Here is a 27679-nt window from a genome sequence, read left to right as displayed (position 1 = left end):
ATTCAGCCTCTGAGAATATGACACCTTCTGAAAAGATGGGAATTGACATTATGCCTTAGATGTGGAAGAACATGGCTAACAGGGTACCTCTTGTAAAAAGTAGCAGAGGTGATACTGCTGTGCTTATCAAGCCCCAAATTGAAAAACACTAACCACTGGGGACCAGTTTTTTGAAGGAGCAAGGCTTTTGCCTTGCACAGCACCTGGGAGCTGTGTTGCAGCTGCTACAAATGCACTGCTTGGTTTCTTGCAGTGTGAATGGAGATACAGGGTGGGTTGCAGCCCTTCTATTAGCATGAAGGCATGGTCGAGTGGGGGCATGTTCCCAGTGAGTGTGCTTGCAAGAGCTGGTTAGGGTCCACTGCTTCCTCTTCCTCCAGCTGGTTGAAGTGGCCTGATTTACAGGAAGTTGGGGTGGCTGCTCTATCATCTTCCCTGCAGGAGGAAGAAGCTGCCAGTCCCTTCTCACTATCCCTTCTTGGTGTATGCAAAAGGATCTAGTCCATCTCTGTTCCCCATGTAGTGCCGCTGGCTCAAAGGGGCCAGATCTCTGCAGCTCCGTTGTGCCCACTAAGTCAAAGAAGCCCTTTGTAATATTTCTTCTGGTTCTGGGGCAGTGCAAAATGGGTGGCATGTTCCAGGACTCAATTTATTCTTATTAATAACTTTGAAGTCTTCCTACCTGTCTCACTCTGATGTATTTGGAAATTCACTCCTGTGTTTTATCCTCTGCAAAAGCACAGGATAATTTGGGTTGGAAGGGACCCTTAAAGACCATCCACTCCAACCCTCCTGCAATAAGCAGGGACATCTTCAACTAGATCAGGTTGTTCAGAGTCCTGTCCAACCTGACCTTGAATGTTTGCAGGAAGGGGGCGTGCACCACTTCTTTGAGCAACTTGTTCTAATGTCCTAACACTCTCATCATAAAAAAATTATCTCTAATTAAAGTGAGCTTTAATGAGCTCTAGGTGAGTCTGTCTGGATATCTCAAGTCTGTGGCAAAGCCTTGGTATTTATAAACAAATACACATAAGAAATTGTGCATAGGTAAAGAAAGCCAAATTGTTTAACAAACTGAAGATTTGGCTGCATACCTGTATTTAATATTGAGAATACTTGCCTATACAAATCTCCTCCTGCTCTTTTTCTGTCAAAATCTTACAAAAATTAGATGCTTGTATGTGCAAAATTCAAGTAAAACATTTTTTATTCCTTCTTTGAAGCATAACATCTATGACCTTAGCAAGGTTTTACATTTGTCCTCCTCCAGCATTTCTGGTTGCCATTATATTTAGAAAATTTTGACATGTTTTTCAGGTGTTGTGACAGCTATTTCTACAAATGCTTTAATGGAACAGTTGCATTTAAAATACCAACAAAGGCCATGGACTGAAACTCTGAAACTTGTTTATTTTTGCATGGTAAGAATCACAGGTTAGGTGAGAGAAGGATATGTGGTATAAGAGTATGTTTCCAAGGTAGCTAAGAAATTACTTGCTTTCAAAAACAAGCAAAACCAACTAACCAAAAAGCCCATGTAATCCAAAACCAACCAAAAGATAATCCCCAGAAAAACTTGGTGCCTAGTATAACCTGGCTCTCCATTTGTCTTAGGACAATGGGTTATAAAGTGTCCTGCCTAATTTTAACACTTTAGGGGTTGTTTTTTGCATTGTTTTAACTTGTTTTAACGTTGTTTTAACTATTCAGGAGGTAGTACTGATTGTCTACCAGTTGAAGTTACATTCATGATCATTATCATATTCATAGTATTAAAGATAATTTGTTGCCTATAGGACTGGGAGGAAATACTGTATTTTAGAAACTGGTCTGAAATCTGATATCCAGACTTTCTGCTGCTGTGATATACCATTCCATGCCTGCCCTTCCAGTAGCTAATTTAAGAATGATCTTCATAAAGAGCAGTTTAGCACAACTGCTGTGAGCTCAGTATAAAAATTCCCATTTGTTTCCATGCTTCTTTTTATTAATGCTGAATTCAAGCTTTACTCTGAAAACAATGTCCTGAATTTGAACAAAGTGAAAACTCTTCGGCAGTGAGTGTTCTTTGTTAATTGAAGTGTGAAGTATGAGAAGTTTTCAGGCAAGAGCTTGAAGAGAAACTGGGAGAGTTTGCTTTCTACTGAAGTGAATAGCTTCACAAGCTAACTTGTATTCTAATCTAAGTACTCCTGTGGCACTTACTGATCTGTTTTATTCACTCAGGCAGATTTTTTCTAAAATAAAAACGCAAGTATTTTCTTAGTTTAGCTTCACAGTGGAATTAGCTGACACATCTAGTGATCACATCAAAAGACAGGGGAATGGAAAGCCACTCCTTGCTCCAAATTACATACCAATTACATCTGGTATGTAATTACTGCACAATATTATCTTCACAAATCCATTCAGTGCTGCCATTTTGGAGATCGCTCCAATCATAGGTAACCCCTGTCTTTGACAAAAACAACCAGAGGTTTGTAGTATGGGGCATCTGTGTGCTCTGTCTCTTAGCTAGTAATTTAAGGTATCTTTCTTTGTCTCTTGTTTTCACAAATGTGCTAGGATAACCCACATCGAAAGCCTGTCAGTAATGCTCCAGATGGTCTATTGCTTTCATGCATGGAGAAGATAGAGAGGACATTAAATGGTAATGAGCTCTTGGATAACTCAAAGTACATTTTTTTAATATTGTGTGGAATCTACCAATCCTTCTCTATTGATTTTCTTCAGGAAGAGGTCAAATGTACAAACACAGAGGTAGATAAGAGACAAGAGACTTGTGACTCATCTTTGGGCTAAGCCTTCAGGCTATAGCTATTCTTAAAGCCTGAGAGTATTTTCTACACAGTACAGCACTTACTAATCATAATAGTTGTCATTAATGACAAGTCATTCAAGAGATACTATTTTCTCATTACCTAAATATTATCCTTTAAATTAAGAAAATACTGGTTCTACTTCTTGATCATTGCAGTTTGATTAAATTGCCTTTCTGGTTTTTGCAGCTAAATCCATGTTTTCTGTGATGAACATATTGGAACTTTTGGCCAGACAAAAAGGGTAAGTTTGTTAATGAATAAATGCAAATGAGCAAGCATGGCTCAAGTCCAGAGAGGAATAACATCTGGATGGCTTGTCAACAATGTTATTTTTTAGCTCAGTATTCTAATTCTAGGTGTGTATTTGCCTATTTTGATTAGCCTTTTGTGGAGAAGGTTTTTGGGTAAAGAGAGGGTATAAATGCCTACATCCCAAAGCAATGGACTGAGGTTAATAGTTTTGAGCTGAGCAACATTAAAATGCAGACAGCAGAGCACAAATACATGCCTAGTTTTCAGAAGCTGAGCCAAGGAAGAGTTATTTTTGAAACATCCCTGTTGTCTCTTCCCAAGACCAAGTGATCTATACTCATTTCCTTTTTTAAGTGACAGAATTTTAATATATACAAGCTTTTATTTTTGTTTTTCTCATCCTTCTCAGACTTACTGTTCATGTTAGCCCCAGTGGGACTGCCTGCTACATAACATCAATGATGTTTTATCTAGAAATTCAGCTGGAGAAGGATGGAGATGTGATGGATGTAAAGTTGGCTCACTTTGAAGAAGCTCCTGTGGTAAAATTAATTGTCTCTGTCTCTCATGACCCTTTAGTTTCCTACCTGGCTTCCAGCTGTTATGTCAGAAAGGTTTTGACTTCCTTTTGGTCTTGTCACATGTGGAAGCCTGTTCATGACACTAGCTACCTCTTTAGGCATCTGAATCTTTCACCTAAACTTACAACTCATTTACAGGTACTAAATACTCTAGTGCTAAGTATTACAGTAAAAGTCAGCTGACAGACTCACCTTCCAAGATTTTTGTGGTATCGCACAGAAATATTTTTATCTTCATGCTTCAATGCTACCAGTATAGAGTAAATAATAAGGGCTTAAAATATTTTCCTGCCAAGGTGTAGTGCAATATATATGCTCAGTGAATGTCTTGGACCTAATACTGTTTTTTATTCTGCCTTCTTTAGGAGTATATATATTTCTATTAGTGGGGATGTTTTTCTGGCAAAATTTCTATTAAATTATTCACAGAATATCACCCTGAAGTTCACATATAATGTCCTGCAGTTGCTACAGAATTACAGACAACCCTTCAGGTCAAAGATATAACAACAAGCTGTTGTGTAGGGGTTGGGGAACATAAACTCTTTTTCTTGTCACTAATTATTACAATTGCAATTACATTATTACAATTGTTATATTGGAGTTAACTTTGTCCATTATTTTTCATTGAAGTCAGTCCTGGAATTTCAGATTGCTCATTTAACCAGCACAGGTCTGTTGATCAATGAGTGCTGGACAATATCATTAGAATGAAAATGCATATTCAGAGAATTCTAGCACAACCAAGAAAAGAAAAACTGGCCAAGATGCAATTTTTTTTTCTGAAAGAGTTTATCAACAAACTATTTCTGTTAATTTTATCCTCTTTCACAGAGGATTTCTTCCAATTATTATAGTAATATTTTTTTAACTATTGCACTGTTAGTCTTGGTTTTGAGTGTTGGGGATTTTTTTTTTATGCTAACTATACAGCTATTTAAAAGTAATGGGGATTAAGTTTATCATTACTAATGAAGTGCTTATAGAAGATGTGTCACAAATGGCAAGAAAGATGAAACTCCTGTCTCTTATTCCTGTAGGTTTGTGATGATTTGGTCCAGCTTCTAAGGTAAAGAATCACATATAGGCTTTCATGTTGAATAGAAAGGAATACCTGATGCTAGAACCATTCCAGTAGAAAAACTGAAGAGGGGAAAAAAAAAAAAAAAAAAGAAAAAGGAAAGAAAAGCAGGGAACAATAATATGAATCCAGAAAACAATAGAACTGACACTGTTTTGGGTTCCATTTTTTGTGGGAAGTTGGTTCCAATCCTCCATATTGGAAGTTGGTTGTCGTTGTAATTATTATTAACTGCTTCAAATTTGTAAATTCAAGGCTAAAACAGCAGCAAATATAATTTTGTAAAGATACTCCAGGCATTTTTTATTTCTCAAGTCATTCCATCGAATGCATCTGCTTCAATGGAGCAAGGGTAAAGAGTAATCCCCAATATGTTGGCTCTAGCTGTCAGTCAACAAAGCCTTGCAATACTGGCCTTTGTCTTGATTGCAAGAATTATAGAGCTACTTGGACCCAAATTTTTGGTAATGGACTGATTATGACAATTCAGAACTGACAGATTTACACATACAAACTAGGTATTACTTTTCCTCTGCTCCTTCCATCAAATATTAAATAGCCCTCGTATTGTCCTTATGCAAATACTTTAACTGCATGTCCTTCAGGCTGCTCTCACAACAATGAAAGCAAGGTGGTATCACATGGCCTGAGTTTCTTTGCAAATACATAGCGGGGAGATGTGACCCTAATTTCTCATGTAGCAGTAGGGCACTATATATATTTATTATTACCACATTTTGTTCTGTCTGAATAGTTGCTGTTCCAGGTCAGGCCACCACTTCAAAAGTCTATTTACAAGTTCTTCAGTGACTATGATCAAGATTCCAGATTTTAATAATAATTAGTATATTTAGGAAATCGGATTCTTATTTAAATACTGTGGCCAAATAATAGATAGGGAAGGTAAAAAGAGAAAGAACAATCATTGACCTTTAGTGTTTAATCTCTCTTTTATATTACTCATCATCAGTTTTTTTAACCCACTTTTTCCTCAGGAATGAAATTATTTTAGCTTTAGGGGTGTAAACAGCTATGACTTAAAACTTGAACTTGCATTTTCCTAGATTTATTACTTACAGTGATGTTAATGCCAGCAGTTTGGCTCTGAGCACTGGCATATAGTTACCACTGGTACTGTGGGTGCTACTTTTCTGCCTTCCTGGTTTTGTTAAGTTTGTCACAAAGCACAGGTATCCCTTCTACACCTCTTGGTGTGTAGTATTTTATTTGGTTGTAAGGCAGTTTGCTATATGTGTAATGTTTCCCACAAGTCTCAAAGTAAAAAATTAAGATGAACCAGCCATCTAATGCATAGACTACTGTTGTGTCTGTTCCTGTACCACACACGCTTGCTTCCCTTCTTTTTCCCTGCTTCCCACTAATCTAGCTGGAAAGAGACAGAGGAGAACTGAGTGACTTGTTTAGATTCCAGGTTTGAAAGAATTTGTCCCAATGTAAAATTCAGGCAGGCTAATTTTGTCTCTGCTGACCCACACTGCAGCCACATCTGCATAGGAAAGGAAGAAAAGTCTTGAGCAGTCTGTGTGACTGCAGCACCAGAATCTAGTAAGGCTTGTAAAACTCATGTAAAATCTACTTAAGCACAGGAGTAATTTACCTGATGGGTTAGTTTGAACACTGCTCCATGCTGTCACACCAAGTCAAAATCCACAGGAATTCTGGGGTTTGAGCAGTCTGAACCATTCATTTATAAACCAAATCACTTGTCCCCCCGCCTTTTTTTTTTTTTGGTTTTTTTTTTTTTTGGCTGATGTATCTATCAGTTATATTTAAGGTCTGTCTCACATGGTGCTGTGAAGTGCAGCATTAATACAATTTTAATATTTTAATTAAAAAATCAATGTATGCATGCAAGGTCCTAGGGAAGTAGTACTACATGACTAACTTTATTGGAACATCAGGAAAAGTGTTTTCCAACTGATGAGCTGTCGTATTTGCATTTCATGTACAATTATTGCTTTCAGTAGTGCCTACTTCAGTGCCAGTTTCAGTTATAAGTACAGTGCTTCTTGCAACAAAACCAAAGGTTCACATTTTCTGGTATCTTCTAAGAAAATTTAAATCACTACTGCTACTTGATCTGATGAAGAGGGCCACTGTCACTCTGAAATGGTGCCTTTTCTATTAAATTATGTATAAAAGAGTTATTTTCCATCTCATTTAGTAGTGTGATAGTCATTATTTCTTTTTTTTAGGATTAAGAACTATGATGCCTTTGGCAAGATTCTAGAAGACCTGTCAAATATGTATCAAATTCCAGGAAACAGGTTGCAGTTATTTTTTACTCAAAAACTTTTGAAATCCATAACCTAACTTTCATTTATTTACAAAAATAATGAATTGTCTTTTTTCTCTCCCAGCAAAATGAAAGCTAAGGGATATCTTGCTTTGCAGGCCCTTGAAAAAGACCTTTATTCAATGTCTCTTCTTGACAGGTAACTTATAGTCTATGTCTTTGTTCCTTTACCTCTACCCAAAATCCTTCATTTCACTAAAAGTCATGTTAACTGATCTAATTATAGAGCAGGATGTGGAAGGCTAATGAGTTTTCTCCCACTGGGAAACTTGAAGCCTTTGTCAGCCCCAGACAAGCAAACGAGTCAATCTAATGAAATCCTGTGCTTTATCTAAGGGACTTCCTGGTTGGTTACAAAGCTTGGGTGGGTGTGTGCACATGACCACCCACTGGGAGCAAACAGTGCATCTGAAAGTCAGCAGTCATGTTTAGATCTCCCTGTGGCAGAAGTAAAATAGACCTTTTGGGGTTCTGCTGTTTGGGTATATCATTTGGGTCCTCAGGATGCCTTGTCTCCCTTTTCTTATTTGTCTTTTTATAGAGGAGGATTACAGATAGATGGGAAACAGTTTCCTAAAGCTTTTGATAATTATATAAGGATTTTCATTATTTTCAATAAATCAGAGGGGGGAAGTGCTTTCCTTCTGGATTTTTGAAATATCTTCTCTGATACCTTGCCTACTAAGTTATATACATACTTTGGCAGGTATGGCCTCCTGTAATTTGAAACACCCTCTTGGATTATTTTTGCACTTTTCCCTTATGAAGCATAATAACACTATGAACTAATGTGCTGGTCACTGATTTCTCAGTAAATATTATTTATAAGTTAAATAGATTATTTGTCCCAAATATGCTGTTAAGTCAATGCACTGCAGAGTTAGTACACAGCTATGTAAACGTATGGCTGTATGTATCATCTATATGAACACCCTTGAAGTCAGAGAGTGGTTCTGTTCAAGTTAGTTTATCCAGGTTATTTCTTCATTCTTTGCCCAACCAGTTGCTACTCTAATATTTGTGACCCCCTTCATTTCTGGTAAATAGCACACCAAAGTGCAACATGAAAGAGCTCTGATATGGGGGAAGTGGAAGCCCAAGTCCCAGAACTAATAAATGTGTAGAGTTGTGGTCTTTTGGATGCTGGACATACAATCTGCTTCCAAGAAAACATTGTCTTCTTTTGATTAAGGATACAAATTAGAAATTACATGAATCTGACTAGCACTGCAATGCAGGAAACACTAATTAAGATGTGTTTTGAAATAGAACACTGGATCTAAACAGAGTTACTGAAGTACTTAATGGAAAAGTAGGACACCTGGTGCCAAGAACTGGAGGTGATTTTTTTCCTTTTTTTCTCCCTCCCCCCCCCCTTTTTCTTTTTCTCCCCCCCACCTTTCTTTTTTTCTTTTCTATTCTGATTCAAAGAATTGTAATCAAAACACACTGAGCTGGTGCTTGTGTACAGGAAAGATCCTCTACTATAAATAAAACCTGCTGTAGGGACTTACTGTGCCTGTATTCTCAGATAACATACAGATATACAGAACATATATAGAACAGATACTGTAAGTAGAGATGTACTTTTACAAGGAATCCCCTCTACCCATCTACAGTGTTGTTTTTTTCACCTTTGTGTCAAGGCACCCAACATATTTCCTCTACTGACCTGTATAGTAACCATTATTTTTTTATTCCTCAGGAACCCCAATGAACATTGAATTTTACATTTCTCCCTACCAAGTTTTGGAAGCAGAACTGAATCATGGTAAAGCTATTTCAGCTATTCTGCTGTTTCAGCAGAAATAGCTAACAAGAGTTTTTCAATACTAAAGCAAATTTAATTAATTGTTTCATTAAGAAAATTTAATTAATTAAAGCTCAGAACTAACATTTAAAATTCTAGTTTAGTAGAACAGTTTATGTGATGCATTTTAGCACAGTTTTAATATCCATCAGGAAACTACTTTCCATGTCTTCCTTGTTGACTAAGCTATTGCTGCTATCATCTTTGGGCAACTTTGGCCTTCTGGGTTTGGTCAGTGTATGCTTCTCTTCACTGCCCACACCACTGTGGCTCAGTTGGACCTGACCTTCCAAGTCCTTACCATTGTATATTTTGCATGCATAGGATTAATATACACTAAATTAAGGAAAATAATGCCATTCTCTTTCTCCCTCAGGTTCCCAGGTATGTGGAACAAAAACAGTTGTAACTGTTGAAGGCACAGATACGCTCCACAAACTGCCTCTTTCTCCATTAATTATAGAACCTCAAGCTGGAGAGGATAGGTGAGGCTCTGGACACTTGTCAATACAGAAATGGATTTAGAAGTCACTGGCACTGACTTCAGTTTAATTTACATTTAGCCTCTGCTGAAACAAGAAGTTTGGTTTTATTTATGGCTTTATGCTCCATAGCTACACAGTCTATAATCTGTGGCTTTTACGGTTTTCTCAAATGGACTTCAAAAGTATTGTGTTCATATTTAACTGTGTCAGTTGCATTGAACTATGAATTTATTCATAGACTTGAAGCAGAAAGAGACACTGAAACAATATTACTGAACTTCCTAGTATTCAACAAGCAAGTCCTTCATAGATTAACAGTAAAGAAAGCATATACCGAAAGATATTACACCTAAAATACACAGAAATAGTTTGTCATCCCACTATGGGTACTGACATCTCTCTCTACATCAGTGTTGTCTGGAGGGGAAGTCTGAAGTAATTTTATGAACTAAAATACTTTAAAATTATTTGTAAAAAACACCATTCAGTTTCTGTCTCACTTTTCCTTTCTGTCAGTTTTCACATTAACCATGTTTTAAACTATTAAAGTTGCATTTATAAAGCAAAACGCTTTTCAAGTCAGAAAATGTATGGAACATCATAAACTGCTAGGGACCTAACAGTGGCCTTGCACTAAGAGTCCTTGTTATGGCAATTTCTGTAAAAAAACTTTCATTCTGACAATTTTTTTCCTAGCAACCCTTCATTTTTGCAACTGACTGATGAAATCAGCATGGATTTGCCAGCTCATTTTGTTCTGAAGTTTCATCAGCCTGTTCCAATGTCTTCATCCAGTATTGAAGAGATACAGAAGCTCACAGGCATGTTATAATTGTTTTTTAAGACTAAGTACTTCTGTGATTATGCATTGCTTATTTGCTTTTTGCTTCCCCATGTTAAAGTTGAAAGAAGATATTGCTTCTTGTGCAGAACATATTCTGTTCTACCAGTCCAAGTGTAACAACCAGTGCAAAACAGAAAAGTTCTAAGAAAGATATAACAATTACAGGCAAAGTTAAACACTCTACCTCAAATTCCCAATAGTAAAAAAAGGGATTAAGAAAGAAAATCAGTATTTTTGTCTTTTCAAAACATTGGGCTTCTTTTAATAGTAGCTTTCATAACCTACTGTCTTATATCTAATTGCTAATAAAAATAATGATCTGGTTTCAGGAATTCATATTTCTGGCTTGAAACTAGCTCCACTGTATGAGCTAATTGTTCAGTCTACTCTTAAAGAAAAATGCAGTGAAGACTTGTCTATAAATAAATCTTGTTTCTTTGTGGTAAGTATAGTGTGCATCTGATACACACTGTGCTGTTGCGGGAGATATATATACTGAATTACCATTTCCCCATAAGCAAGCAATGTAGGTTCCCCAGAATCCCAACAAAAGTGCTCTTTGGGAAATAGTTCAATTGACATAGCAGTATTAGAGCCTTTCATGTAAGTGAGCTTCTCATCCTCATTAATAAAACACTATGTGCTTGGCTGCTGAAGTCACACTAATTTGTTTGTGTGTAACCCAAATATTTATTCTTCTAAAAACTGCTCAGAACTTTTTCATTAATGCCTTAAAAAGAAGGAAACTTATTGACTGGTGTGAGGAGCAAGTCCCAAGAAGGTATACTTACCTAGATTTGTGAAGATCTTTATGATGCTGCATGTCACACTGTTTTAACAAAAAGGATTTCTTAATTACATAACACTGGGACTATTGATTACTTTTAAAGGGATTGGCAGGAAATAAAATATAAAGTGTTACAACCATTATGCCAACTGCTATCTAGAGACAAGGTTGTTTAACTGAAGAAGGCTTTCCTTTTAATAACTGCATTATTGAAATACAGTTGCTTAGGCTGCATTAGATGTAAAGTTTTAGAACAGAAAGTTGTGGCTAAGATGCTTTCTGCCAGATTTATATACAGGCTAACTACATGAAAAAGTAGTAATGATAGAGGTTGGAACAACATCTGATGTCCAGAAGAGATTTCCAGCAAAACTGCTATCCTGTTTGTGCAACTGTCAAGCAGCATTACTATGATATTATTTTGGTTACTAACATTTTTATAGCCTACAGGGCTCTGAAAAGTATTTACAACTTGGCTCTGGGTGTATTTGCCTAATTTGGATGTATTTGAGAGGGAGAGTGGATCTCATTTAGCTTCCGCTAAGGATTCTGCTGGAAATGCAGAGGTACCACAGACAAGCAAGGAATGTATCTTTCAAAAATATTTTTGCTGTAGATTGTACAACTGCCTGATAACATCAAGCTTTACTTTCCTGTTTTCAGTCCTTGAAACATCACCATTATTTGTTGCTTAGTCTCTTCCAGATTGCTCAAAGCACTGTTACTTCATAAACAAGGGCTCAGAAAAATCAGGTTTAGCAGGAGCCTTGGTCAGTAAAATCCCATTTAGCCATCCAAAGTGTGTGCCTGGTGTAATAGAGATTCTTCGACATCAAGTGGCATATAACACTCTTATTAGCAGCTGTGTCTCTGAGAAGCATATAAATGAAGGTAAATTGTGTGGCTGGAAGTGATGGCACAGTATTAGAGACAAACTAGTTTCTAAATTGGGTGTTGATAGATTTTACTATTCCCTTGCCAAAACTGTCATTACTTGTGGAGTACTGTAAGTGATTAAAGATTCTTAACACTGTATTGATTTTTTTAAATTCTATGTGCATTCTCTGCACATAAACTAAGTTGTCAAAGTAATGAAAAATTAGACTATTGTATCAGTATTTCTTAAATTCTGGCATGTAATTCAGCCAAAAAGAACCCAACTTCTATGGTGGATATCACTAAACAGTATTTTTATTTCTAGATGATTCAGAATTGCTTTACTTTGAAGTGGTACCGTACAAGAACACCAGCTTTTCTGTTTTTTTCCTTCATCCTGTGAAAAAGAATTTAGCATGTGGTATGTGTAGAATAATTACTACTGTCCTCTTTACTGAGCTGACAGGGGACTTGTTTCTATCTAGGCTCTTGCACTATGCTTCTCAGTTGCAAAGTCTAAGGACCACTTAACAGTGTGCAGCCCAGCAAAAAACACAGTGAATGCACTTGTGTATGAACTGCTTACTAGGAGGTGTTCTATACTCAGAAAGTAAATGCAAATATTAAAGTCCTGTTTTGTCTTGGCCTGTATTTAATTAATACATTGTAACTTCCACTATTTCTGATTTAAGTATATTATGGAAAAGCAAGTCATGCAAATATATTGCTGCAAATTTTTTCCCACTGGCTTCAATCTTACATCTCTTCAAGCATCAAAATGAAAGGATGGTTTTCAATGTTTGTAAATACTTCAAAACAAAGATTTTTCTGTTCTGTTCCTTCTTAGTGGTAATTGATGTTACAACCTCTAGAGAAGTCCAATGTCACCTTCATTTAAATCCTCAAGATCCAACTCTAAATTCTACTGATGACTTCATAGCAAGAGCTGTGAAACGGTAAGTACTTTTATTTCCTAACAGATGTCCATTAAATGGAAATTTCATGCATTCATAATGCCATGAACTCAGCAATTGGAAAACTTCACTCTCGTAAAATGCTGTAATACAATAATGGGAATAAGTTACGTCAGTGTCTTAAGTATAATTTTCAAAATAAGTAAACATTAACAGTGAAGGAGTGTTTCTAGTAGAAAGCATGTGGAGGCAAGGAAAGACTATTGAGTGAAGAGTTTTACCTTTAATAAAGATGCTTTTCTGAAGACTCTAGCTGCAGTTTCATGTCTAGTGCAACTTCAAATAGCATGGAAAGGTCTTTTTAATATACCTACCTAATAGCAATCAGTGGTTCCCTTCAGAAAATGAGTTGTATATGGCATGTCTACAACACTGACTCTGGCTTATTTTCTGAACAAATTCCATGAGCAAGTTGTGATACATGAACATAGGCTAGACAAACTGTTTCAGAACACAGTCTACGAGCACTAAGTGATTTGGCATAAGTTAGTCCACAACTGTTACCTTTTGATGACAAGAAAACCAATGCAGGTTGGATTTTGAACCTGATTTTAAACTAGGTACTGTTTCTGGAACCTGATTAAGAGTGGGAAAAAACCCGCCTCCATACAGTGTTTTAGAAAATAAACCTGTGTACCTGTGTTACACAAAATATGAAGGTTTATAAAATGCAATAAGAATGTGTATATTTCAATATTCTTAGTTTTGGTTTACACCAGAAGCATCCTTAAAACCTTTTTTTTTGTTGTTGACTGGATTGACCAGACTAAAAGACCTCCCACTCTTTCAAAACTTCAGTGCATACCTAACTTTAAAGACTCGGTAGATTTCAGTGTGTCAACATATATTTCTAGTACAGCACATGTAGTTTATATAATGGTTACAAAGTAACACCAGGTTGTACAAGACAAAAGCAGAAGGAAGGTAATGCTGGTTCTCATTCAGGTGTCAGCCACAGTTTATAAAACAGAAGTACTTTAAAGAACGTATTATGTCTGTAGTAGTGACTAATGTGTCATTTCCTTCTTCAGTTGCATGTCAATCCCAGTTGTCATGAGAGCTGTTTTCAGGAATGCTGCCAAGGTGAAAGCTGACCATGAAACTCATGACACAGACACAGAAAAACAACCTGGACTACAATCAGAGCAAACTACAGATTCTAACAGTCTCAAAGAAAGCCTTTCTGGGGCTGATCAGCAAGACTGGGTAGTGACAGATAAGCCAAATAATACAGACAGTACAGAAGAAAATCTCTTTACAGCCAAACTGGAAACTCTGGGTAATAACATGGGGAAAAAGTAACCCCTCACTATGCACTGAAACTTTGTGGAGGGATGTAATTCCATAGCTAGTACAGAAGCTAATGTAATAGAAAAAAAACCTGATGGTTTTATAAACAAAAATAAAGCCTACTTAGTAATTTGTGAATGGTATCTCCTCTTTGCAAACTTCCAAATATGGGAAAGTAGTTCCCTTTAATCTGCATTTTTAGACATCCAAATCTGTAAAGTCTAACACTGTTCTATTAACCTTTATTTTGTTTTGTTACTGAAAACCTCAAAAATCATCACGGTAAATAAGATTACCTCTAACATTGTCTTTTTTATTGTTAGAAGGTAACCATTACTTTATTCTTGGTCAAGAGATATCTGTGGCTGACAAAGTTCCAGCCTCAATGCTGACTGCTATACAAAAATTTTTGCTTATTTATGCATTTTTTGCGAACAAAGACATTAATGTTCATTGGTTTAATTTACATAATGTTCATTGGTTTAATTTACATAATTATCTTCATTAATTAGTATTCTACCCTCTATTAGTTATTGATTTCTTTCTCTTTATGCTAATCTGGTCCACATATTTTATTCCTTCATATTTTTCTCCAACTTTCCAGGCCTTAATCTCCACTACATCTTCTGGTTACTCTAATGTCCTTGAATGGCCATAAATTTAATATCCCAGATGCCCAATCATCAAATTCCTTTGGCTCTGTTAATTGAAGATTGTCAGGCTTAGTTTTAAAAAACTTAAGGTTTCAGTGATTTAATGATCAAAGTAAGTCTGTGAAGAAACTTAACTGGTGTTGGCAAAAAGTGAGCACTGCTTAGTTAAAACAACTAGTTAAAAATTAGTTAGGGAAGTTATATATATATATTCCAACATTGTCTGCACCATATTCTACCAGAACATGGAAGAAATCTGTGTTTAGCATACAGGATACAGTCTATAACACAAGACAGGCATTTGAAGAAAAGCAATGTTTATCCATGTCAGTATTATGCTAAATAAATTGAGAAAAAGTTACTTGAATGAGTTTTGTATATACACAATTAATGCAGACACCTCTCTTTGTCACTATTTCATAAATGCATTCAATCCAAGAATATGAATTGCAGTTCTGCTTACCCCTAAAACAGAAGTGATACTGAAAGGAAAGCAAACTTACAGTCTGTCAACTCTGACAGGGTAACAGAGTCTTTAGTAAGAATTTTGTATAAACTCAGGCTCTGAAAAACAAGGAATTTTTACCTTAGATTTTTTCTTGCCTCTAAGTATAAAAGTTTTGTGATTTCTTTTTTAATTATTGTTTACTGTTCAAAATCTTACTTTGCCTATGTCTGGACTTCCTTTGTCTCCAATATGAATGAGTTACAAGGAACTTCCAACAAGTAAGCTGGGAACTTAATATAAATCAGTTTAATTAATGTAAAACAGAGGCATCCACAAAGAAAAAAGTTCCTGAACAGAGCAGGTTTTGTAGTTACAGCTACAGTGAAGGGAAGCAATGGAAAAGGAAGTCAAATACAGAATAATTACAGAAATATGAAATAATCAGAAATAAACATGTGTGGCTGATGTGTTTCTAAGAGGTACTGAATAAGTTTGGTTTCCTTGAAGAGTTTGAGAAAAATATTATTGAAATGTGGGAAAGAGTGCAGGCTAGATGGACTGACAAAATAAATAAAAGAAACAGCAAATGGATGTTCATTAGACTGGAGGCATGTTTAGTGTGGTCTGACATGGTAAGAGTAGATGTCTAAAAATAAAACAATGGAATTGTCAGCAATTCTGTATTGAGGAAAATGATGTTTGTTTTCAGCAAAAGTGACAAATATAACTATAAGGAGGGAAAAATAGTTTTTAACTGTGAAAGTGCATTGCATCATGGGTAGAAAAGATAACACACAGAATTTGACAAAAATGACTAGTCACAGCACTCTAGGAATCAGCAGCATATCATGTTCTATTTCACACACAGCATATCATCAACAGCAGCTTATTCTGCAAAAACACTGACCATTTCCATAGCACTGAGTATTTATTCTTTTGATATTGCAGGGGCCCAATTTAGAGGGGCTATTTAATGGACCCACTTCATTTCCAAGCTGCTGCCAAGAAAAAAATGAGGGTGAAATGGGACCTCCTGACACAAAACAGAAATATGTTTAGTAACTCTCTGTAAAGCTTTAAAGTCACTGCCCCTTTCTGTGAATGTGACCTTTAAGGTTGAAAGTCAAGGGTTTTGCCCAAAGCCAAAATCATGGTGCGAATTTATAAAAATTACTTATACTGTAAAGCATCAAAATTATTTTTTCGTAAAGCAAAAGTGACGCATCAGCCTGTACACGGACCACAAACCAAGAATCAAAACCAGCTGAGATAGTTTTAAGTACCACGAGACAGAAAAACTAATGTTCCAGTTGCTGGACATGATGGAGTACATCCAGCGATAAGCCCAGTTGCTCTACTAACCAAACAGTCTGCTTTTTAACCCAAGCAAGGGTTGACTTTTCAGGATCTGTGCAGAGGTTTGCCTTGCTGCACTCAGACTGCAAGGAACCAACCTCACTATTATTCCTACAAATGTTTTCACCGGAGCTGCCATAGTCCTCATGCTTTCCATCTTTAACTTCCCTGTACTCTGTCCCAGCTGTGTGATTAAGGTCCATGTCCTGAACTGAGTCTAAAATGTGTCCAAGATGTGGCTGTTCTTCAGTAGAGTTCAGATACTTAAGCATATCATCTTCATGCTTTCCAACCACACCAAGAAGATTCCTTATGGTACTTAGGGCAGAATCATGTCCATTTAAATGACACCAGGATAAGAGAGCACTGCAAAGTGAACAACAAAAATGATTAGATTCATCTAAGCAGATCTCCATTTGGTGGAGGTAGACAGCAATGTGACAAGGTATCTATGTATCATAAATATATTTAGGTATAATTCACGATTTATGAAAATTCAGGCAGTAGAACTAAATGTTAAATATGTAGATTCAGACAATTTTGTAAGAGCAACTGAAAGAGACTTTTAAAAAATTAGTATTTCTACACCCAGGTAGGCATTCCCTGTTCTCAAGATGCGGGAATTCTCAGGTTGCTCACTTCAGACAGTTTCAAAATATGTTGGTTCTTTTTGTTTGGTTTTTTTTTTGGTTGGTTGGTTTGGTTTTTGAATAAAACAAACAAAAACCTGCATGTGTGTTCCCCTGTTACACATCCTCCACCTATACTTGACCCTAAGGAGTTTGTAACCTACTTCAGGATTCCTTTGAACTGGCCGCATGTAATCATCAGCTTGGCACCGTGTCTGTAACCTTGATTAAAGCCTGTCTGGAGTGCAAGTTCTTTCCCGGCCTCAATTCCATCCCTATAGCCTTCCTGTAACAAAAGCATTGAAACAGGTTGCTCACAACATGACAAAGTTGACCTCCGACAAATACATAACAACAATAATAAAGAAGTTTAAACAAGTATCACAAATATTCAATCTCTTAAGATACAGCTTCTATATCTCAACATCCCCCACTGGCAAACCAAAACATGCTTGTTGCAGTATATTATGATTTACTGACCTATAAGATGCAGTTTTTTACTTTCCCCAGAAAGTGAGAAAAGAGGGAAACTTCTTTTAGAAAGATCAAAAAAGAAGCATGTTTGCTTTTAATGATTACCAACTCCTTTGTGAGAAATGGACTTAGAAGTACCACATAGACTTCCTTTTTTTCTGTTTAAAAAGATATGCCAAGCTTCCCCTTTAGTAGAGGTATTCTTCTATCTGTAATCCATCTACACGGAATCCATTTATTTTCACAAAATTAACTGCCGAGCATTGCTCCTTTATTTGCTGGACCTCACTCCATTCAAGAGTTATAGCAGAAAAAGAGACCGTGATTGAGTGAGTCACATATAAATACACATAACACTGGGACTGCTTTCTTTAAATATACAGCTAATGATTGAAATGCAAAGTACTTTCTTTATATTATAACCACAATACAAGGTTATATAGAATAATTCTTAACATTTTTTCACACCAAAATTGCAGGCTACAAAAGCAAAAAGTTTTATTTGTTCATTGTGGCCTTGCTAGAAAAGTAGTCTGGAGCACAAAAATTTATTCTCCCCAACATACAACTCTAACTTCAACAACCCTTCATGATTTTGCAGCATCTACTCAAAAATATCGGTGGGATTTCTGTAAGAACACTAAACAGTTCCTTAAGAAAACCAATCTTTTCATGGAACTCAGATGAAGGAAACTACACCAAGTCTGCTGTAATACCATTCCTCGTCATTGACTGCCTATGGTTTCCATCCATGTTCTTCAGCCAAACGCTGCTCAACTGTGAGCAGAGGAGCCCTACTGACCCCACTCTGAATGACACAGTATCTATTGAATTAATCTATTTATGAACTTGTTTTGTTCCCTACAAAACTGCAGAGGCAAGGGCTGTGGAAAGCAGCTTTCATAAAATATATATTTCACTTGGAGAATAAATCAACCAAAGACCTACACAGACCACAACGCCCAGTTGTGGTTACACATGGAGTCACACATCTTGCATTCTGCTGATGAGTAACTATACTCAAAACCCCAAACATCTCACATTTCTTTATTCACACTGTTCAGCTCTGTTGCCCTTCATTTACTAGGGGTATAACTACAAGTACAAAGCAAGTAGCTTGCATCACAATTTAGCACTGCCTTTTATAAACACACATGGTTGTGCAGAAGGAGTCAGTGTCTTTTGGTAAAACAGTACTTTGCTCTTAGTTTTACATAAACTGTTTATGTAAATTTCTGCCATATTTTCCTGATATTCAGAAGAAAGTATGCCACAATAACTTTTAAGCAGCTGCTTTTACTTTTCCCTTTGAATCATTCAAATGTATACCAAGTTAAATGTCACTAAATCTAAAATGACTAAAAAGTATATTAAATAATTTTTATAGAAATACCTTCAACCTCTTTTTCATAGTGCTGTTCCATTCCTTCTGTAGTAGACACATTTCATCTGCATCTTCATCAAATATATCCTCATTGGACTGCCTGACTGCCACTTGTACCCAGGACATAACAGCAGTGCCCTATGACTTCTGTTTATATGGTAGAAAAAGGGAGAAACTCTCAGAAGTGCCTCTGGTGAATGTCAGATTAGAAGTATTGGCAAAAAACTGAATTCTGAAGAGAAGCCAGGTATGGAGCTGATTATTCAAGCTGTACATGGGAACTCGGTGCTGTGTGCCACTGGGGTGCATCTGTCAAGAAAAGGCAATCAGATCATTGTTTGTAAATTAAGTTCTGAGATATATTAGGGCAATTTATGATAGCTCCTTCCCATCTTATGGCACTGACACACACATACAGATGCCAACGCAGCATTTATGAATACTGCCAGTACAAGGGCAGCTGGCAGAAACAACTTTATGACTTGCTTCCAACAGCAGCTGACAAATAGTCCCATACAGCCTCCATGTGGTGCCCTAAAACGAGTTGTATGTATACACACAACTTTACATATTGTGTACAAAATTTACTACACGCAGGTTAACACTTGCAGAGTCAATAACTGGGAAGTACCTTCACCGTTGATTTACAGTTTTCTGATTATGCCAAATATTTAACGATCTTATAAAGGAGAAACAGTACTTTATGTTTTGAATAAAGAATTAGAAAGTGCTGATGCAGTGCGAAGCAGAAATTTTCGGGCTATTTAATATTTTTGTATGACGAAAACTTCGAGAAGCGTTTCACAGCTAATTCATTTGCCTCGCTGCAAACTGTATGAACACACGGGCACTTCCTTGCGGAGACACGCGGCTCTCAGAGAAGCCAGGGCGCTGGGACCCAGCCGGCCGGGGTCCCGCCGCCTGCGGTGGGCAAGCGGGGCACCCCCAGCCCCGCAGCCGGCGCCAGGCCCCGCCGCCATTTCACGGCCGCGCACGTGCCCGGCTCCCCAGAAGCGGCCGCGCTGCGGGGAGCCTTCCTTCTCCCCCGCCCGGCCGCAGACGCTCGCCTTTCCGCGCTGCTTGCTTCCTTCTCCCCTCGCCCGGCCCCGCACACTGACCCTCACCGCAGCCGCCGGCACTCCACGCCGCGCTCCGCCATCTTCACTGAGGGCAAACGGATGCCGCTGCCGGCGCAGCTCATTGGGCAGCGACAGCCACTACGTCAGAGCTCCTCGGTGATGCTGAAGGCGCCATCTTGAGTGAGGGCGCAGCTCTTCTAGGGGCCGGGCCTGGCCCAGCCCAGCCCAGCCCAGCCCTGCCCTGCCCGGCCCTGCCCTGCTCTGCTCTGGGGACGCCGGACGCCAATGGGCCGGGAGCTGCTGCCGCAGTCGGGATCCGCTTACCCCGTCACCACCTCCCTCTTTCTCTGGAGGGAGCGGCATGTAGCTGCCTCGGCCTCCCACAGTGACCGCAGGACAACCCTAGGGTCAACGCGTCCCTCGGGGCATGGAGGTTTCATCATCTTTTCCATCATAAACGGTGGACTTAAAAAAAAAAAAACATCTGTCTTGTTGACTTCAGAATCGTCAAGCACTTTATGTGAAGCATGCCCTTAAGCTATCCTCTGCAAGACCCAGGTATTACACAGATAAATCCTTTTTAATATGAAAGATGCCAGTGGGAGTCAAGTGTTTCCGTGCTGACTTTTGACTAGAGAAAGAAAGGAATATCCTGTTGACGTAAATGAAACATAAATACAACAGTGTTGGTGCATGGTGCATTTGGCTTATGAGCATAGGTTTAAAGCTGATTAATCTTCATGAACACACAACAGATCAAACTGGAATTGAAGCTGCCTGCTTCTCGGAATTGCCAGAAGCTGTTCAGTAAGCTCCGCCTGTGCTCGGTGCCCTGCGGGCCCTGGCAGCCCTAACATCCGAGATTCCCCACGGGACCACACTGCCCCAGCCACTGCCCGCTGGCTCGTCTCCTGGCCTGGGGTGGCTGGGGACATTATAAATTATAATTGTCCCCAAGCAGGGCTTGGGACACTGCAGGGACAGCAGCAGGGCTCTGCATGTACCAGGAGACAAACGAGCGTGCAGCTGCTGCTCTCCCTTTCCTCCCTTCTGCTCTGCAGACAGCCTGTCCTCTTCCTTCTGGCCCATCTTGGATGCTCGCTCATGGTTGAATGCTGAGGAACGAGTAGTCAAGTAACCCAATCTTTCTAGAAATTTGTGTGTCAGGTGCCAAAATGACACTGATGCCTCTGGATGGCCACAACTGCATATCTGTTCCTCAGCAGTTACTACACATGTCAATGATTGCTGATTTCCTAGCCCACTTATGTCACTTTCAACTCCCATCTGGCAGATGCTAGCTCTGCCATTAAAAAAAAAAAAAAAAAAAAAGATAACAATACTGACTATTGCCTGCATGAACAAATGCACAGTCACGAAAATCCCTTCTGGCAACAAAAAACTTTAACTGGTCATAATGACACTTAGCAAAAATTCACCATGTGGAAACAATTCTTCATCTGGCAACAGCACTATTAAACTTGGGTTTAATAAGGGTTCTTTGCTTATTATCTTCTGTCTCATCAGCCTCTTGCTCTTCTGGAAAAGATACACAGGTCATGGCTCAAGGAAGCTGTGAGTTTCCCAGATTCATGCTATTAGCTTAAATGTCTTAAATTTAACCAAGTTGATCATCCCATACACATGGAAATGAGTTGTCTTGGTTTGACAAGACAGGAGTCTGTGAAGGAGGGCAAAAGCCTCCTGTGCAATGGAGAAGGTAAACCCCCTCCCTCCAAATTACCAGGATTTTTAAATTAAAAGGCTCTCAGGCAAAGATATGGGAATGGGAGTAACAATTCTTTACTAGGAGAAAACTAGATAACAATTTAAAAAGGCAAATGCAATTGGTACAAACAAAACTAGTGATAAAGTCCACAACCTGAGGATTCGGGGTGCCAGTAGCAGTCCGGTTGAAATGATAGCTGCTCCTCTTGCAGTGGTTGATGAATTGCAGCTGCAGTGGTGATCTTTAGAAGGGTATAGTTTTCTCTGAAGATCTGGTGGCAGCTGGGCCGGTCTTCCTCTGCGCCGGGGCCGCCTCCGAGCTCCGCCGCCGCCGCCTCAGCGCGCTCCGGCCGCTTCTCTCGGGAGTCCTGCCGAAGGAGCTGCTTCTCTGGGAATCCCGCAAAGAGAGTGAGCTGCTTTGTCTCCCAAAAGGTACCACTTTATACAATAAAAGAGTGCTTGGCTTCCCCCTCTGGGTGGAGCATCTCACAATGGGATGGTGTTACGTTACCAGCCCTGCATTGAGTCAGTCAATGGCCCACTAACAAACCATTACCTCGGAGCAAACCATTGCTCTTGGAAAAGATAACAAACCTGCCCAACCTCCAACAGATGGCAAATAGAATACAAGCTTATCTTACAAACCAGGACATTGTTTAAGTCTTTATAACTGTGAGAAAAAAATTAAGAAATTTCCACCCCTTTATGTTATTAGTTGTGGGTGGATAATTAGGTGAATCATTGTATACATAGAGCAACATTGTTGGGATATGAAGTACAGTTGGAACTTGAAGACAATGTGATTCTATACTGATGGCTTGGACAGGAGTGCTGGGACTGAGGGTGAGGTGCAGTGCCTCGGGATGTGGATGTTTTCCACACTTACGTGTCTTCTAAATGGGACAATGTTTGTGTATTTTGGTGCCACTGTCAAGATACCAGAATATCAAAACCAGAGAGCAATATTTCACTGCCTAAAAGTCAGTTCTGATATTTTTGCACAATAAAGTTGCCTGAAATTGTAAAAAGTTAAGTAGTTGACTTGTGAGCCATTGTAAAGTCTGCCAATGCCATATCTAAGTTTAAAACCAGGCAAATTTTAGGCCTAGGGTATCTGATAATAACAAAGGTACTTCTGGAACATGGACATGCGTATCTCAGCAGTTACTTCCTGCTTTCCTGGTGTACTGGGGAGAGCTTCCAGAGGGGTCAGTACACAGTCAGAGCTTAGTACTAACTAGAGATTTCAGGAGATAATTACACAGGAATTCTGCCAGTTTCATCTTAGCAGTAAAGTTTGCCATTAAGCAATCAGCCACAAGTGATTTCCAAAAGTGAAATATAATAGCATATTGTCATAGAGTGTTCCTTTGCACTGTTTTTACTGCATATAATGCTTCAGATAAAGCATTGCTCCTATTCAGATCATTATTACACAACTTTGTCTCTCGAACAGAAATGGATGGGAGTATCCAGTGGATTTTGTCATAGTGCAGACACCTGAAGAATTCAAGCTTTTTTGAAGGGTGGTTGATTACCTTGACCAGGACTTGTACATGGGCCACTCTGTGGTGCAAGTTCCTTTCGTTCTCACTACAGCCCTTTCTGTTGCTGTGTGCTGTTGTCCCTGACAGAATTAAGTAAAGCCTTGTGAAAGACCCAGAGCAGAGGACTATTTACACTGTAAATTGTTCTCCAGTCATGCAATGCTTATGGACTGACAGAGCCATGTTACATTGACTCCAACTTTGGGAATAATATCATTCTTTTTAGAAATCTAAGCTCTTAAATGGTATTTGGATAAATTTCAGCAACATTTAATTAATTTAAACATTTAAATGTTTACTTGTCTTCTATAGTAAACAAGACAAAAACATAATGAAAAAGAGCAAGCTATCAAAATGTGAGGAGAATACAAATGGTCAATATTTAATAAAGATGGTATATGCATTGTCACCAATGTTTTTGAAGAGCCTTAAAGTCTCTCCCAAAGTGTGTACATATTCTATGGTCAGGTCTGTAGTCTTTTCTGGGTATGTGGCTCTACTGCCTAGTCAAATTCTAGGCTGTTTTCCATGAATATCATGATAACAGGGCATTAGTAGGACTGCCTACAACAGCATCAAGAAAGACTCTCACATGCAGTCAACGTCTCTGTCCTGATCTTGGATCTGTGCATCTTTTCTTCATGCACAGGGTCGTGGGGTTGTGCATTGCTGGCTGAATTTCAATAATAATACAGTGACCTCCAGCACAAAAATACTTTGCTACCACAGAGAAGGAAACAGTGAGCAAAGAGGTTAAGTGCAAGGTCATAGGCTTAATGAGGTTTTAAATATTGCAGCTCACAGCATAGGAGACTATAATGCCCTTAAACTGAACAAGAGGGTTAAAATAAACTTCTAGAATCAATGAGTATTACCAGGGCATGGTAATAAACATACACTTCTGTATTTTCCTGTAATAGCTCTCATACAGGTATTAATACAATTTACTAGTGAAGCCCTGTCACCCTCTTCTGATGAAGGTAACTAATATATATGAATTACTTATCTGCTTTTTGTGAAATCACTTCTGTCTTCTTTAATAGCATACAATAATATTGCAACAACAATGCTGGGTCAAAATGTCACATTTAATGTGAGAAGAAAATGGAAGGATATAGAAAAGAAGGTATCAAAGGTAGATGCCTAACATTCACTTCCAAGCACCACAGGAGTCTTAATAGCTCTTTTGCCATTACTTCTTACACAAGTATTTTCAAGGGAGAGGATACTTTTTCTGCTTCTTGCTTCACCTGTATAACCAAAGCAACAGAACTTTGATAGTTAAATATTACAACAGGACAGTTTTCTTATTTGCAGAATCATTACCATTTCAGATCCTCACAAAGCAACCTTTCATGTTGTTTCATGAACTGCCAGCAGCTGGGCTTAAACCAAATTGCAAGTGGAAGTGGCTAAGTAAAGGAGTATTTCCGTCCCCTCCGTCCCCCCCCCCCCCCCCCCCGCTTTCCCCGGGCTTTCCTTGAATGTCCTCAGGGCTTGCAGTCTGGAAAACTGTACTCTGCACTGCTGCATACTAAGCAGAGCAAAAGGTACACTTTATTAGTACCAAAACAATTATCTTCTGTCATTTTCCTTAGTTTGCTCCTCAAATAAGAAAAGTTTTTGTCCCTAAAAGTAACCCACATTTTAATTCTGGAGTTTTGATAATAACTCTAACACCATAAAAAAGATAGTATGGCTGAGATAAAAATGAGCTGTATACCCATCCCAGCTCAAAATTAATGTTGACAGAACAGAGTGTATTATGGGACTACACTATTATTTTCAGAATATACAACAGAGAAACAAGGAAGGAATATTCCTAATTGTCTTCAATCTGTTGACAATGAGCTTTCCACAGTGCGAAATTCCACATGAACAGAAAAAGGTTATGTCAATAAGGGCAAGGAAATGAAATGAGTTCTACATTTTAGTTGTGTAACTGAATCATGTGTCTACTGAAATTGTAATATTAGAGATGAGTCTCACTGGATTTGTATCATCAATAAATCAGGACTCCAAAGCTTTCTGACTCATTTATCCTTAAATAAGAGGGGTTTTTTTATGCAGAGCTGCTTTTTTTTGTTTGTATAATACTTGATCATAATATGCAAAAGTTTACTGTAAATGAAATTGGCCCAAGGAGAATGCTGTATTCCACTTATGGATTTCCCCAGTGAATTACATATCTATTCAAATTATGCAGAATTTTTGTCACACTTCATTTCTTCCACAGGAGAGAATTGCCAGCTCTTTTCTTTTGGCAAGGAGACAAATTGCTCTCTCTGTGTTATCCTTTGTATAAACTCAGGCAAATACTGACAAACTGCAGGAATAGCAGCTGTACAATGCTGATCCAATTGTCTGAAGTGAGTAGAACTGCTAGAAGTCATAAAACTTGCGGAGTGCAGTGATTTTATTGGCACCTGATACCAGGAGAAAACAATTGTTTCAATGGCAATGCACAGTTTTCAGAAAGGTTGAGGTTATGACAAGGGTGGTTAAATGGTGGCTTTTGAGTTACATGTGGATTGTGAGCAACTCCAGTACAGCATGTATGCCCTATCTGCAGCATATAATTGGTTGGCTGGCTGTGCTTGAACAAAGGCTGCTGGGCAACTCATATCTCAGCTGAGGAAGAAAGTGAGCTGGCATTGCTGGGCCTCTTGGGACTCTTCTACAGGGAGCTACAGTCTCCTGCAGAGCCATTGTCACCTGTAAATGGCTACCTAAGGTCCCTCTGCTAGCTGAGACAAAAATAATTGTCCAGGATAGTATAATGCTGGACATGGAAAAATGTTTATGCCCCTTTTGTCCATTTTTATCTTAAAACTGCTGCCACAGCCAAATGACGTGTTTGACATTACTGCACCATCCCTGGCAGGTCAATTGGGCAGCAACTTTCCCTTCTCTTAGCTTATTTTCTTCTCCCATTCTTAGTCCTATCCTCTTAACCAGTGCTGGAAGAGCAAGTATGCTTCTGGCTCTGAGTTATGTTCAACTACCTGAAAATGATAGCATTCAGATAGTAGCTAAATAGGGATTTATTCTCCTGCTTTCCCTTGAATGGGGTTTTATCACTTCCATGGGTTATTTTCTCAGACCTGTGAGTACAGGTATGCTCCTCTTTTACAATTACCATTGGTGTCAGTGGAAGGTGCTGTCTTGAAGAGCAAGTGCAGGTGCCATGCAGCCAAATGGACAGGGACTTTGTCATTCAAACGATGAAATGTTCCATGGACATGTCTTGAGCATTACTCACTAATCTGTAAGAGACCGAGCAAGGTTTCTCACATCTATTCCAAGTTTATTTCACAAACTTAACGATGTAAATTTACATGCAGTTACCTGCCCAAACTTTGCCACATTATCTTGCTCAGGAACAAAAAAGTGCAGTTAATTTGACCCAACAATCAACTGCCATGTAAACAAGTAACATTAGGTACTTTTTTCATTGAATTGTTGTAGTCAGTATCTATCACCCTGACTTAAACCGAGAAAAACTATTGAGGCTAGTGAGATAGTTACTCATTTCTGTGGGTTTGCACTCAGGGCAACACAGTTCTCAGTGTGCAGAATCACAGAGAACTTTCTGGTCAAATATTTTGCAGAGGAAGTCTTGCTAGTTCTTTAAGAAAATTGAAATGTCAGTGCTCATGTTGCAAGTTTGGCCCCAACTTCAGAGTAAACATGTGATACATTCAAAGCCTGAAGCTGCCTTTTTTTGCTCATCCAAAAGCAATGAGTGGTTCAGTGAGGCACACCATGCATTGTATTTTAAATAACAGTAAAGAGCTTCAAAGTTCTTCAAAGAACTAGAAAAAAAAAATTATGAACTATACTATGGATTGTATTTTACTACTGACTCAATGCATCAGCTGACTAATTGCAACTAAACAATTTTACAAGTAATGCAGCAATAAGCATAAGCAAAACCAGAATGAATTCAGCAGCATGTGAAGGCAAGGAATCAAATTCCATGGTAGCATGTCAGGAACTCCAAGTTATAGGAGATGAAATATAAGGGAAACTGATTTGAGGCAATCTGTTCTCCGAGATGACAAAAGCTCTCTATAAAAATGGGTTACTTCCACCCAGATTCCAGTCATTTCTCTTTCTAACTCACATACAAGCATCAATTTCTAAAAGAAGCTTTGTTCAGATACATCAACTGAGGTGAAAAATATATCTAAAAATGGGAACTGTACTATAATTTTAATTATGTTGTATTTACAAACTGATCATATGTTAATATGTAT

The 27679-nt window shown here is 38.3% G+C and overlaps 2 protein-coding genes across 5 annotated transcripts; one reads left to right on the top strand and one right to left on the bottom strand.

The window, feature by feature from the left end:
- The first annotated feature begins 295 nt into the window (after positions 1-295).
- On the top strand, positions 296-15133 carry LOC110479437 (mediator of RNA polymerase II transcription subunit 1). The gene is made up of 17 exons (XM_077781391.1): positions 296-328; positions 1299-1424; positions 2569-2653; positions 3012-3066; positions 3487-3619; positions 4699-4727; positions 6956-7027; positions 7121-7195; positions 8326-8396; positions 8762-8827; positions 9243-9351; positions 10048-10172; positions 10525-10637; positions 11678-11873; positions 12184-12279; positions 12706-12814; positions 13864-15133. Exons 1-17 carry the CDS (start codon positions 296-298, stop codon positions 14132-14134), a joined length of 1764 nt encoding a protein of 587 aa, XP_077637517.1. The 3' UTR covers positions 14135-15133.
- Positions 15134-15507: 374 nt separating this feature from the next.
- On the bottom strand, positions 15508-20257 carry YAE1 (YAE1 maturation factor of ABCE1). Of its 4 annotated transcripts, none has more exons than XM_021546786.3 (4): positions 20191-20257; positions 19076-19375; positions 17373-17494; positions 15508-16945 (listed from the first exon to the last, which is right to left on the bottom strand). In XM_021546786.3, the coding sequence occupies exons 2-4, from the start codon at positions 19190-19192 to the stop codon at positions 16522-16524; spliced, it is 663 nt and encodes a 220-aa protein (XP_021402461.2). In that variant the 5' UTR covers positions 19193-19375; positions 20191-20257; the 3' UTR covers positions 15508-16521. The 4 variants fall into 4 exon arrangements, with proteins under 4 accessions (XP_021402461.2, XP_021402472.2, XP_021402454.2 ...); XM_021546797.3 differs by having other exon boundaries at positions 19076-19213; positions 20185-20254; XM_021546779.3 differs by having other exon boundaries at positions 20185-20247.
- Between the last annotated feature and the right edge of the window lie 7422 nt (positions 20258-27679).

This window comes from Lonchura striata, chromosome 1 (assembly GCF_046129695.1).
Source record: "Lonchura striata isolate bLonStr1 chromosome 1, bLonStr1.mat, whole genome shotgun sequence".
Taxonomy (NCBI): domain Eukaryota; kingdom Metazoa; phylum Chordata; class Aves; order Passeriformes; family Estrildidae; genus Lonchura; species Lonchura striata.
This window is presented reverse-complemented; position numbering and strand designations above follow the sequence as displayed.

What these genes read in the sequence shown, in the direction of transcription:
- LOC110479437 (XM_077781391.1), top strand. Translation starts at nt 296, where the DNA reads ATGAAGGCATGGTCGAGTGGGGGCATGTTCCCA. An exon ending in CCTGGTGCCAAGAACTGGAG is followed by an intron (nt 8,397 to 8,761) that starts GTGATTTTTTTC and finishes TTTATTCCTCAG; the next exon opens with GAACCCCAATGAACATTGAA. An exon ending in ATAAATCTTGTTTCTTTGTG is followed by an intron (nt 10,638 to 11,677) that starts GTAAGTATAGTG and finishes TTTGTTGCTTAG; the next exon opens with TCTCTTCCAGATTGCTCAAA.
- YAE1 (XM_021546786.3), bottom strand. Translation starts at nt 19,192, where the DNA reads ATGTCCTGGGTACAAGTGGCAGTCAGGCAGTCCAATGAGGATATATTT. An exon ending in CTATGAAAAAGAGGTTGAAG is followed by an intron (nt 17,495 to 19,075) that starts GTATTTCTATAA and finishes CTTTTGTTACAG; the next exon opens with GAAGGCTATAGGGATGGAAT. An exon ending in CAGTTCAAAGGAATCCTGAA is followed by an intron (nt 16,946 to 17,372) that starts GTAGGTTACAAA and finishes TTCACTTTGCAG; the next exon opens with TGCTCTCTTATCCTGGTGTC.